Consider the following 13,330-nt stretch of genomic DNA (forward strand, 5'->3'; position numbering starts at 1 on the left):
TCGGTAATCTTTGATAAATTTTATTTACCGGTGAAAAAAGCACATGGGAATAGATTTATAAGGTTTTGTTAATTTAGGCAATCGTAACCTTTTGGATAAAGAGGATTATTCTAATTTCAAATTTTTTATTCTAATTTCAAATTTTTTTAACTCACACAGAGGTTTTTTATTTTTTAGTAGAAACTCAGTAAGAGGTTGAGAAGTTCAAAATTAAACAGAACTCCAAGAGTCCAAACAGAAGTTAAAACTGCGGCAATGACACCATACTATGAATATAGGAAATCTGGTACTGTAGTACCCTCTAGTCTTTCTCTGTCCTTCACATCTGACGCCCGGACCCATATGCAAAAACACAATTCCACTTCCGGCCCTCAATGAAAAGACTGATATGAGTGCAGGTGATTTGGAAAGTCGCAGTGTGTTTATCTGTGTCGGTCGCGAGAGAGATTTGGGTTATGGTTAAGATTTAGGGTTAGGCTGAGGTCTAGCGGCGAGGGTATCGTCGGCTAAGAAGGTGGAGGATTGTGGGTGGATGGCGTCGATGGCGGGAGCTGCAAAGCAATTGTTTGATAACATCGGATTAGCATGGCAACGAGTGGTGATGGCGGATCTGGTGGTGAGGACCGAGATAAAGAAGGATGACGGGATGGGAGCGAGCACGTCAGAGAAGAAGGAGGATGAGCACGAACAGACTGAGAAGGGTGGGGCGAGCCACAGAAAAGGAGAGGCAGAGGCACACCGCAAGAGGTAAAGAAAAAAGAGACCGGTTAATATGCGTGATTGTCGTTTTACTGTTCAAAATCACACACCAGCATGTCTGTTAACATGCCGTGATTTAGACACCCGGGCCCCAAAGCAGAGCACATGCTCCGGGGGGTGTTCCGTGAGCTACGTTAAATTGGCGCCATCGCATCTCGTCCACCTCCATTACTGCCTCCTTCCCCAGATTGTACCAGCTTATCGCCAGCGCAGGCAGCCATGGGCAAGAAACACGCGGTCGGTGGCGGCGGTGGCTGGTTGGCCGCCGTTAGGAAGGTCTTCCTGCCGTCGTCGTCGTCCTCCAAGGACAAGGACGCCGCGCCGCAGGGGGAAAAGGTAGGCGCCCACCAATGTGCGTGCGTGTGCGCCCTTGTTCATGGCGCGCGGCATCTGTTAATTGTTGGCAACTAGCATCTCGGTTAGCATGGTGTGGTGGTCATGGCAAGCTGTGCTCATCGCAGATCGGAGCCGGCGAGGAGGAGGCCACCGGTGGAGCCGAGGAGCCGGAGGTGCTTCTGCTGGAGCACTTCCCGGCGTCCGGGACGTCGCCGGAGCCGAGCAACGAGGACGAGGAGGAGGTGGCCGACGACATGGAGCGCGCAAGGGCCCTGGCGGCCGCGGCGGAGACGGCGGCGAGGGTGGTAAGGATGTCGGCGCTCCGACGCTCGTCCTGGGAGGAACGCGCCGCCGTACGCATCCAGGCCTTCTACCGCGGATACCTGGTACGTGCCCAACCAGCTCCGTACTAGCTAGGCCCACCTCCTGTCTCATCATGTCCATCAGAATTAACTCTGCTGTAATATGTATGATGTATCTGCTCTAAACCCTGAGTGGTTGATCGCCGATCCGAGCAGATCGAACTTTTAATCCTCTGCCATTAGTTTTAATCCTGCTCGAATTGCATTTCGTGTCCGTAAATCGTCACGTCAACTCCATCCGGTGGCGCAACACTTAGTGGCTCTCTTTTCTTTATTCTCCTCCTTTTTTTCTTTTCTTTTTTCATCTTTCATGCTCAAAAAATTAAAAGGGATTTCCATGTACATCCACAAGGTAGGGGGCTTGATCCCTCCGCCCCACAGTGGATCCGCCCTAGGTTCCATCTGGATGTCAGAGGATGCACATCATTAAGGTGTTCAGTTAGGGACCCTTGCACCAGTTGGTCAGCACCACTCTTAAATGGCCAATCACCTACACCTTAAAAGAAACAACATCCAGGAAAAGTAAAAGCAAAAATGGTGAGAGAAACGTGCCTGGTCAGTGACTAGGAGTCGGTGGCGAGGCCTTGGTGGTTAACACATGCAATGATGGAGTATACTGGCAAGACCCGGTGTTAAAATCAGTGGATGCCTTTTATGGTGACCGGTCTAGTTAGCTTGCCATCAAAAATCAAGATTGCTTGCTTAAAGCTGAAGAACGAGTGAGATTTGCGGAATGACGGTGGCTTAGGGATGAATCATATATGCATCGATTGCTCCAATTGTAACCGACTGTTCGGTGTACAACGGTTCAGTCTTAAGTGCATGTCATTGACCGTTGTTTTTTAAGTATTTGTTATTCAAAGTTATTAAAAATATAATTATTTGAAAAAAAAACTTCCATTACAAATATACTAATATTATTTTTCTGTAAGAAATCTTTAATACTTTTATGTATATTAATAATAAAAAATAAACTATTGACTGAATAAATGTCATTTAGAGTACTATGTACTTTGTAAGTTTTTTTTATTTTAGTCTCAATATCTTTACTACTTAAAAACACGAAATGGTTTCTGTTCCGCTCGTATGTGTTCCACTTCTGGTATTTTTAACGTATGCGTTCCGCTCCGCTCCCCCGCATGGGCACACGTCCCGCGTCCACGCTGCTGCATGCTTTTGCGTCGGTCCGCCTGCCGCTCACCCTCTCGCACCCTTTCCAGCGTGGACCCACCTGCCGCACGCACTCCCGCCCGCATTCCCACATGCTGTCGCGCCCACTCCCGCGGGGGCCTACTTCTCGCGCGTGGTCACGCATCCGTGTTACGTGCGAAGCATGTACATGTAAGTAGTTAAAATACAAGCTGTAATATCAAAATTTACACCACACTTTACACGCATGTACACTCACTCATATCTTAGATCTAAGATCTATATATACGCCTACCGAAAAGATCAATAAAACCTCTAGCTCTTTAAACTACGAACACGTCTCGTTCCATTTATAATCCATAGACGTTTGAAGCTGACCAGAAAAAATTAATAACCCAAGCTAAATCTAGACGTGAGTGCTAGGCCGCTCACACACACCGGCTATCAGCTCGTTCGCATGTACTAGTAAGTTTTGGGCAGAAAGGAACCAATCCGCCTACCAGACCAGCCCAACCGGCGGGTGTGCACGGCCAATGCCATATTTGGGGGGGTAGATGACACGACCGTTGGCAGTGGAGTGGAGAGTGAGAGTGCCAATTGAATAAGGGAATAGATTGCATTGCAGCTCGAGTTACTCCCGTCCATCCTCTACAAGAAACGCTACCATCACTCACATTAACGCCGATTTTTTTAAATCTACGATATATGCACGAACGATTTAGTTTAAATCAAATGAGTTGGAAGTTTCACGTGTAGGTAGTGATTCCAACCTCAAAAGAAAACAAAACAAAAAAAGTTCAAAACCTTTACGTTTTCTGTTTGTTTGACTTGTATCAACAGGTTTTATCTATCTATAATTAAGCTACTCCTTCCGATTATAAATACATGATCTTTTAAAAAAGATCCATTCTAAATTTTGAAATTTTAACCATCAACAACTTTTAAAATATTTATTTTCAAAATATGAAAATTATATATATATGTTGATTTATTTTCAAAAATATTTTTATAGTATTATAAAGTTATTAGATTATATGAATATATTGTTGATAATAATGATCAAAAATCATGTTATATCCAAAACGTCAAATATTTTCTGACTATATCGAAGACCATGTTATATCTAAAATGTCAAATATTTTTTGACTGAAGGAAATATATATCAACTTTACGTTTTCCATTCAAGTTAAAAAAAAAATCAAAACCTTTACGTTTTTCGTTCGTTTCAGGCCCGGCGAGCCCTTCGCGCGCTGCGCGGCCTGGTGCGGCTGCAGGCGCTTGTGCGCGGTCACCAGGTGCGGCGGCAGGTGCACCTCACCATGCGCTGCATGCAGGCCCTCGTCCGCGCCCAGGCCCGCGTCCGCGCGCGCCGCCTCATCCAATTCCCGCTCCTCCTCCTCCCGCCGCCGACCCCTCCAGCCAGCCGCTCCACCCTCGACTTGGCATTGCAGGGTGACCAGGAAGTCAGTGACGACGGCGAGGTGGCAGACCTGCTGCTGCAGCAGCAGCGAATCAGAGACAGAGGCAGGCTTGGCAGAGCCGACGATAACGGCGGCGGAAGGAGCCCTTCCGGGGGATGGGACGGCAGCAGCCGCACCCTGGAGGACGCCAGGGCCGACGGTGCGCGCCGGCACGACGCAGCCGCCCGCAGGGAGAGGGCGCTCGCCTACGCCTACCAGCAGGTGCGTCCTCCGTGGAATGGAGGATTATGTATTGTATGCGTTTGCTTCGATCTGACGAACGTGTTGCGTGCATGATCAGCGGCAGTGGCAGCGGCAGGAGGAGAAGAAGGCCGGCCTCGGCTTCCAACGGCTGGAGCGCTGGATGGCCGCGCAGGCGCAGGAGCAGCAAACGTCAGACCACGCCAAGACGCACCACGGCGCGGGCACCAGAACGACGTCCTACGTTACGGCGGCGGCTACTTTCGCCGGCGGTATCTCCGATAAGACGGTGGAGATCGACACGTCGTTCCGGAGTCCGCTGAACCCGGCCGCCACTGTTCACGGGAGGCCGCCGGCGATACCAGGCTACATGGCCGCAACGCTGTCGGCGCGTGCCAAAGCGCGCACGGTGCCGCCATCGGCCACACCGACACACGTTAGGTGCTGGTCCGGCGGCGGGCTTGCTGAGGACAGTTCAAGCTCGGACCAGAGCGCGAGCCAGAACGGCGGTGCACTAACCGGGTACAACCTGGAGTCGAGTTGCACAGGTGACTGGACGCCACCACGCCCTGGCGTCAGCACGCGCACCGGCAGGGTGGCCTATGCTTGAGCTTGACATGAGCATGGATCCAAGACAAAAATCCATTGTATCATCATGATTCATGATTGTGCTATGGAACGTGTGTGATCTGAAGTTGCTCCACGACTCATTTTTGAATATTTGCTGTTTAAAATGTATAGCTTGCTGTGTTTGTGGCCGATGCTTGTTGCCTCTGTAAAACCTCTAAACAATGGTCAAAACGATTGCAAATAATAAGTCCAAGCTGATTTTTGTGACTTTTGAATTTGTTGGATATTGAAGTGATGCCCTTTCTGCTTTCAGTTGTTATGACTTATGCGCAAGTGAGTCGGAAACGAAAAAGCGTTCTGATGAGAAAAATGTGTACTTCATTAATTTGTAGTACAATACACATCCTCACTGGATTGCAGAAAATGACTTGCCTCCCACTCACAAAAAACATGGGGCAAGTTACAAAACAATTCCTTGGGAGAACACCAGTGTGTCATCTCCAGCCACTGCAAACAACATTTTTGCTGGAAGTACCTATATGACTTGGAGTTCCTTGAATACACTCTTTCCTCGAAAAATGAATAACTTGAATGTAATCGTTCACTGACTAATAACTGTGCAAGACGAAAATTTCTTACCTACAAATAGCAACTTCAGGACCCAAATTTTTTTTATGTCAAATGGATCTGCAGTAAAGGAAGGCGTCGCATGTTTACCTAGAAAGTGGAAGCAGACACTCTGACAGGCTTCATAATTCTTAGGATCCTCCTCGCGTGCTCAAGAATAACATAGAACGCTCCAAAGAACAAGAGCAAGATAAGTTGGAGTTTCCCGAGTAGATTGTATGTACAGATGAGGTAATTCACGCTGTCATCATCTCGTTTAGCAAGAGAACCAGCTGAAGCAGAAAGAAGTAGACCTGATTTTTCAGAAAATATCACAAATTACTTCGGTTATATATTTCAAGAAAAATATTTTATATTTGAAGCCTTTGCATTTTTATAGGAGTAATTCATTGTGAGATTTGTTAGTACATACCATCGCACACTTCTTTGGAAGGTTTGACCACTCCTCTAGGTCTGTATTTGATTTTGATGCCTTTATCATCTCCATGAGGGACATTTAACCTGCAAGGGAACTCGTCAGTTAAAACTCAAAAAACACATGCGCTGTCGCTAGGGTCGCTACACGTGCATTGTCGTTACATAAATCACATATTTTTAATTCATGATAATCTGAAGAAGTATAGTGAAAAAAATAAACAAATAGGGAAGTCTTATGAAGGTTATGTTTACCTCAGCTGGTCTTTCATGGCTCACTAAGTGGCCTCCATGGAGCTCAACCAGCTTGGCAGCAGGCTGGAGCTTCTCTTCAAGCCTCCTTGCATGATACAACTGAACAACAACATCATCCTTGATAAAATGTCACCGTATATGTGATCAGTACTGTGTGGATCAATGGACGATAATGGATTACCTAAGTTTTCAGATACCTGCCATGAATAATTAGAACAAGGAAACCTGCTAAGCGAATCCTTTCTAATTCTTTCAGTGAGAGCTTATGTGTCCAGCAAGCATTCTTTTACCCCTTAAATCCATGCCTGGATTGCATGCCACTGGATGACAAACCTTTCACATATTCCTGAAAAAACAAAAACAATTCTTAATCAGATACGCGTACATGACAAATGGCATATGGAAGATCTACTTCAGATATCATAAGTGTTGTATCGATTTCATTCCGACCTAATCTAGTTTCATAGAACAGGTCGATAATCCCATGTTCATTATTCACTAGAGAAATTTATTATGTCAACAAATATGGGTTAGAGTTGATTCCTTCAGTGTGACCATCACTATTATGAAAGCCATTACCTTGTCCTATAATGATTCAAAATTGCTTTACCTGATAAAGCATTTGTCTTCTGGTACTTGAACCAACAGCTTCCTCAAGGTATTCCTGCAGTGTGATATGATCTGTAAATTAGATCTGTTCTGCATATAAGCAGGCAGTGCTTCTGAAGAAAAAAGAAAAATCAGTGATCACCAACCCTCGTATAATGGACTTCACGATCGACGATAGCTCTCTGCTCTGGAGTTCTTGCTCTTAGAAAACGACATGCGAGAGCTATCGTGTGCCAATCAACCTGGAAAGGAAAATGTCATGACATTAGGACCAGGTTACTCTATTATTTGTCATATCTCCTAAAAACCAGGTCAGTGCAAGTGCAATGATAACAACGAAGAAAATAGTCGTTCAGCAAACATTACCTTTGACAATATCTAAATAAAAACACACTCTGGCTAACCAACGTGTTGAAGAGTTCAATGCAAACTTTGTTGTGAAGGACGTGAGTGGTTTATAATAATTTACAAAATACAGAGCGTCAAACCTTTTCAATAACAATGAGGTAACATGGGGGCAAAATGCCTAAGGGGGCAAGTTGTAACCATCTAAAGGGAGCAAAATGTCTGTCCAAATAGCTTTATCCATTTGCTACAGAAATAGTCCAAAACTTAAAAATCACCGTAGCTTTCTCAAATTTTGTGTAGATAAGGAGGCCGCGATCATGTTCCAAAATATCAGTAGCTCGAAATGAAGAGATAAATCATTTTTTTTGTTTATTCAGCAGAGATGTCCACATTGTACCACTGAATTTAAAGCTGCCGACAAGAAATTTGTCCCTTGTTTCCATTCCACATGGCAAAGTCAGTACCAATTGGTGAGTCAACCAGGCCCGAAGGTTCAACCGATGCGGAGTGAGGAGTCTAAAGGAACAAAGCCTCTATTGGATCCCGATGGATCGAAGCATGAGGAGGATTCAAAGGTTCGACTGTTAAAGTCTCAAGAGTAATGGCAACCACAGGAATGAAGGCCTAGAGTACTAAAGGCATCTCTGATCGTAGGTAGCTACATGGACATGAGTGTAAAATCCAAAGTTTGTACGGTATGAGATTGGTACAATGACTATAATACCCTAAGGATATTTTGAGAATATCCCGACAAATAGAGTACTCATGTAATGTAGACTGGGGGTACATCTATAATACCTCAACCCCTTTATAGCCGGTGAAGGCGGCGAGGAAAGGCAGTTGTTGTGATCATGGGAATTAGAATCACAACATAGTAAATGAGTATATGGAGGAACTAGAATTCATTGGTATCTTACCTTCTTCCCACTCATTTCACCCTCATCATCTCTAGCCCCTCTTATCCTCATTCCTCCTCTTCGTACCAGCAACCTCTATCCAGTGAGCACTGTCATTGTGTCTGCCTCGCCTATTGCCAAACCCCATCAAGATTCTCATCGGTGAGCATCGCCCTCTTTCTCTCTCCTTCCTTTTCCCTCACCCCTAATCACCTTCTCTGCTCGCTCCGCCACACACATGCACAGATCATTGGTCTCCAATCCCCTTTCACTACCGTCGTCACCAGGGTGCCACACGACTAAGCTCTACTACTGCTAAAGTTTGTCATGGTCCATGGATGCGGCCTCACTGCCCCTTTTTGCCACCATCACACCTCCCTGTGTCATTGGCTCGAGCCCCGCCACTTGACAATGGCATACACTAAGGGGGAGGGCTCCTCTCTCCCCTATCTGCTATTTCTCTTGCTCTGCATTTCTCTCTCTCTCCTTATCCATCTCTCTGTCTCTCCATACTCACCTCCCTCTCTTTTCTATGATTGACAAGTGGATCGGGCCAAGTTGAGCCCCTACCATGTTAGCCCTAGTCCACCGATGCTGGCTCACTGTGAACCACACAATGAGCCCACCTCAGCCCGCAGCCCCATGAACCTAATTCATGAAACAATACCCCTGTTGGGCTTTGACTGTGGGTCCCAGTCCCACTTGTAAGACTCCATACATTTTCCTGAATTTCCAAATCATTGAAATAAATTAGAAAACCAATTTTGGAAATTCCAAGGAATATTCCAAGGCATATTCTCCCCTTTCCCTTTTTCTGAATTAACCCTCCTGCAAATCTTACGAGAGCCATTTCTCCTCCATTGCAACTCCAATTTTGACGATTCTTCCATCAAAATTCTTTTATATTCAAGATCTGTCAAAGCATACAAAATTCATGATTTTTGGAGCTAATTTTAATTTTATTTGAATATCCATTTGAATTTTATTTGAATTTGAGTGACTTTCTCCGTAGGTTGTAAATAACCTTCTCTCGGTTAATAAATTTCACTAATTATGTTGTAGGCTATAGATATAATTTTAGTATAATAAATAATAGATTAATTGGTGTATTAATAAATAAATGCCTAGTAATTATGTAAAAATGCTAGTTAAGTGTAGATAATAATGTTCAACTGGGAAGATTAATTATGGCTCTTGCACATGTACAATACCCACATAGACATGTACTTGCATATATATATATACACACACACACATGCTCACATACCTATGCACGTAAGTAACGCACATGCACATATCAGAACACATGCACTCACACACGTAGAAAAACCTAGTAGTCGTTTCACAACTAGTTAACTTGAAGAATCGAATCAAAATAGTTATAATGATTTGATCAGGTTTTCTCTAAAGTTCTCATAATAGTGTAGAATAATAACTTGATTTGATTTTCGCAAGATAGACACATTAGACTTCATACCTTAGGTTTACATAGTAGTAGATAAAAGGAGAGTCTACCCCTCTAAAACAACTAGAATCGTTTTCCTCTGTATTCTTTAGTTTGAATTTGGGTTTATTCGATTGAGTGCTTATCAACGTTAAAACTACGTAGGTTAGAAGCATAGGAACACGAGAAAGAATACAACGAAGGAGCCGAAGGGCAAGACCTGTTCGAGAGGAAACCGAAAGACCCAAATTATAAGGAAAGATTGAGCGATTTCCTCAATAAAGGTAAGTCATAAATCCTTGATCATGTTGAACCTATGTTTTATATAATTAAAATATCGAACATAAAACTTGATTAATATGCTTGCATGCTATGTTCATTAAATTAAAACATTGTAATAGTTATGCCTATTTTTATTAAGCCACATCTTGTCCACAAAATGCCTTATTAAACTTAGGATGCTCTATCGTTTTTTATAATAATGATGGGTGATGCCTTGATACTAGTATGCTTATGACGATTACTTCGTCTCTTCAGAGATGCATTATACAATAAATCGTGCTTTTACAAAATGAGTGTGTGTTGTTGTAGTGATTGGTGGTGAGTGTGTGTTGTTGTAGTGATTGGTGGTGAGTGTGTGTGAGTAAAATGGGTGGGACGGTGATAATGGAACATGCGTGGAGGAAAAATGTGTGTTTGGCAAGGGCGATTAAGTGTCCCATGGAAATGGGGCTATCTTAGAGTAGGTTCGTCGATGTGGGTTTTTTGTTAGGAGACACTTGCCTTGGCCATATAAGGGTCGATTGATGTGCCGTCGTACTAAGAAACCATCGTATAACCACATACTCTATATGGGTAGGGCTTTGCCTCACACCCCACTAGTTGAACCCAATATCCAGTCAAAGGCCAGTAGTGATAACGAGAGCTAAGAGAAGACTGGGTGATCCAAGTAAAGTCACATGATACGATCGGAGACTCTAAGTGAGCCATATTTAATAAACATTGTATACAGAGATGTGATGTTTCTGTATCTAAGATGTCTCTTGGATGTTATTATAAATAAGTTATTTTTATTGTTTTTATTTTAGATTAGAAATCAAGAGTCAAGACATTATTGTAATGTTAGATCTTTGACATTGTAGAGCACTTTTGCTCTATGAAATTAAATATATTATCTTTAGTATCATGGTTTAATCTCTTGTGTAAGAAGTAAAATCGATATCGTGTGTCAAATTTAATAATCATTGTAATGCACGGCCACCTTACTAATTATAGGGTAAAATGGAGAAGGAAAGACTTCAGAGTTGATGGACATTCTACATTGTGGATAGACGATCAACCCAAAATCCAGTGTTCAATATTTGATCTGAACAGTTCAACAGTATATAGATAGTCAAATATTTTTGTATATACAGATGTAGATAGATGGCCGTGATTCGTCTCACTTATCGCTTCCAAATTTGAATGGCACGCCCAGACTTGATATCTTCCACTGCCTCGTCTCTTAGGTGTCTTGGCGAGGAGGTGGTCCTGGAGACATAGATCGATCCTTCTAGAGAACATGAGACTTCAGGTGTCTTGGCCTTTGAATTTTTCCTTTTATATGTTCTGTTGGCTCCAAATCTGCTAACTTGTTTCATAAGCGTTGACATAAAGCATCTTTCCTCAGGTGCCTCCCCAAATCGGCCTTGGCATCCATAGGGAGGTCATACCTCTGTCATCAGGGAACTAGACCTCAGCGACCTTCTTGGGTGTCCCGAGGCTCTGGCAGCCCTGCCATCCTTCATGGGAAAAATTTCTCTGCCAGTGTCAAAGCTTCGACCATCGACCTTTCTCCATCCCTCCTCCTTTAACATATCATTACCGAACATGCGATGGTATGCATTTTCTCCATCCCTCCTCCTTGAACATATCATCGCAGACACATGAAGGTATGCATTTTCCTTAAGCATATTACAAAATAGTGCCCTCTTCATAATGCTCTTGCTATCTACAGGATATTTTGTTCACGAGTAGAGCTCAGAAGGCGATCAACAATGTGGTCACCCAACTTGAGGAATCACTGTTAAACAGGCACCAGCTCGAGGAGGAGATGAGAAGCCTGAAGGTTGCCCTCAAAGAGGCATCGAATGCCCTCATAGATGTAGTTCCGCTAGCCATCGAGCGTGATGGCCTATTCGCGCTTGGTGTGACATGGCGAAGGTTCTTGCGTCGACACCCTGACATGGTTTTTAAGGATTTCTGGATGGAGCGCAAGCACTTCACACTACCCAAAACATCAAAATCGAAGAGTTTTGGGCAACTTTAACTGCTCAATGCTAGCAGCACAGAGGGAGTGAAGACTCACCCAATGTCCAAGTGTCAAATACTTGCAGATGCCAAAAGTGGATCTTGTAGAGGAAGCAGTACCTTTTGATTATGGACTGTTTGTGGTGCCCTCTTTGTAGCAAGGAGAAGCTATTGACCCAGCGGCACCTTTTGTCACTAGCCATGACTTCACATTTTAGTTAGCGTGAATCCATAGGTATTTGCAAGATTTAGCACGAGATCCCTCAGGTTCTGCTGAAAAGCATCCCGATGTATTATAACTTGTAACTTGATTTGTTTATTGTTGTATGAATCCCTTGTTGTTGTTGTTTATCATGATGAGTTCTTGAACCTTGGCTCTGGGGGTCCATAGATCCTACTTTGTCTATATGGTGGGGAATCCTTAGACTCCAGTCACGGGGGAGTCTTTAGATGTTGCCCTTGCTTTGTCGTAGTCTTGTCCTTAGACATCAGCCTTCAGGAGTCCTTAGTCTTTATCCTATCTTTGGAATGCGAGTCCTTAGGCTTCGGCCATGGGGGAGCCCTTAGACGTCACCCCTATTTCATCATATGTTAGTCCTTAGAAATTAGCCTTTGAGAGTCCTTAGACTTTATCCCATCTTTGGAGTGACGAGTCTTTAAACTTCAGCTGCAGGGGGAGCGCTTAGACGTCGCCCCTGTTTTGCCGTAAGCTAGTCCTTAGACATCAACCTTCAAGAGTCCTTAGGCTTTACCCCATCTTCAGAGTGGTGAGTCCTTGGACTATGACCAAAGGGGAGCCCTTAGACGCCACCCCTATTTCAACGTAGGCTAGTCCTTAGACATCAATCTTCGAGAGTCCTTAGACTTTACCCCATCTTTGGAATGGCGAGTCCTTAGACTTTACCGCATCTTTGGTATAATCAGTTTTAATTCTTTTTAGTGTTTCTTTAATTCCTAGTAGATTAGTTTAACTCCTAATAAATGATAGTAATTTCAGAAAATTCCTAGAAAATCCTAGAAACCTCTAGAAATATCTCCACTCTTTTATTTCATCTTCCCAAAGCCATATATCTTCACTGTTGTAACTCTAATCTAATCGTTTCTACTAAAAATCATAATTTAATTATTTAAGCTATTTTCATTGTTTTTTAGTTCTTTATTGGCTCTATGTGTTTACTTGCTTTAATTTATTTTGTGCATAGACGCCAACGTCTCGGAGGAGGAGTTTGTAGAATTTCAAGACCAAGAGTTCGAGGAATGTAAGATTTCCTTGATGTGTTTTGTTCCAAATTTATAAATGTTTTGTTTCCAAAGTTGCATGCTAATAATTTGTTGGGAATCCCAACAATAGGATCTACCTTAGAATTTCATATTTTCTTTGTTGCCTTAGTTGATGGGTTATGAAAAGGGTAGATATGCTTAGTCCTGCTTGGGAAGTTTTGGTAATTATAATTGTCCAATGAAATATGATAATGGTATTATGCAACTTGAGATAAAATTAGTGATAATATTTTAGCAACATGGACCAGAAAATTGGGTTGCATAGTGCAGGTTGGTGGTAGTCTTGCTCAATTTATTAATGATCAATTCATGGTGCGATCAGACCAAACT

At 43.3% G+C, this 13,330-nt stretch overlaps 1 protein-coding gene and 1 pseudogene across 1 annotated transcript; one reads left to right on the plus strand and one right to left on the minus strand.

The window, feature by feature from the left end:
- Positions 1-887: 887 nt before the first annotated feature.
- Positions 888-5,069, plus strand: LOC133917474 (protein IQ-DOMAIN 21-like). The gene is made up of 4 exons (XM_062361371.1): positions 888-1,095; positions 1,221-1,481; positions 3,836-4,288; positions 4,368-5,069. Exons 1-4 carry the CDS (start codon positions 979-981, stop codon positions 4,875-4,877), a joined length of 1,341 nt encoding a protein of 446 aa, XP_062217355.1. The 5' UTR covers positions 888-978; the 3' UTR covers positions 4,878-5,069.
- Positions 5,070-5,554: 485 nt separating this feature from the next.
- LOC133917834 (uncharacterized) lies at positions 5,555-8,058 on the minus strand (annotated as a pseudogene).
- Positions 8,059-13,330: the final 5,272 nt, after the last annotated feature.

The sequence above is a fragment of the Phragmites australis genome, chromosome 5 (assembly GCF_958298935.1).
Source record: "Phragmites australis chromosome 5, lpPhrAust1.1, whole genome shotgun sequence".
Taxonomy (NCBI): domain Eukaryota; kingdom Viridiplantae; phylum Streptophyta; class Magnoliopsida; order Poales; family Poaceae; genus Phragmites; species Phragmites australis.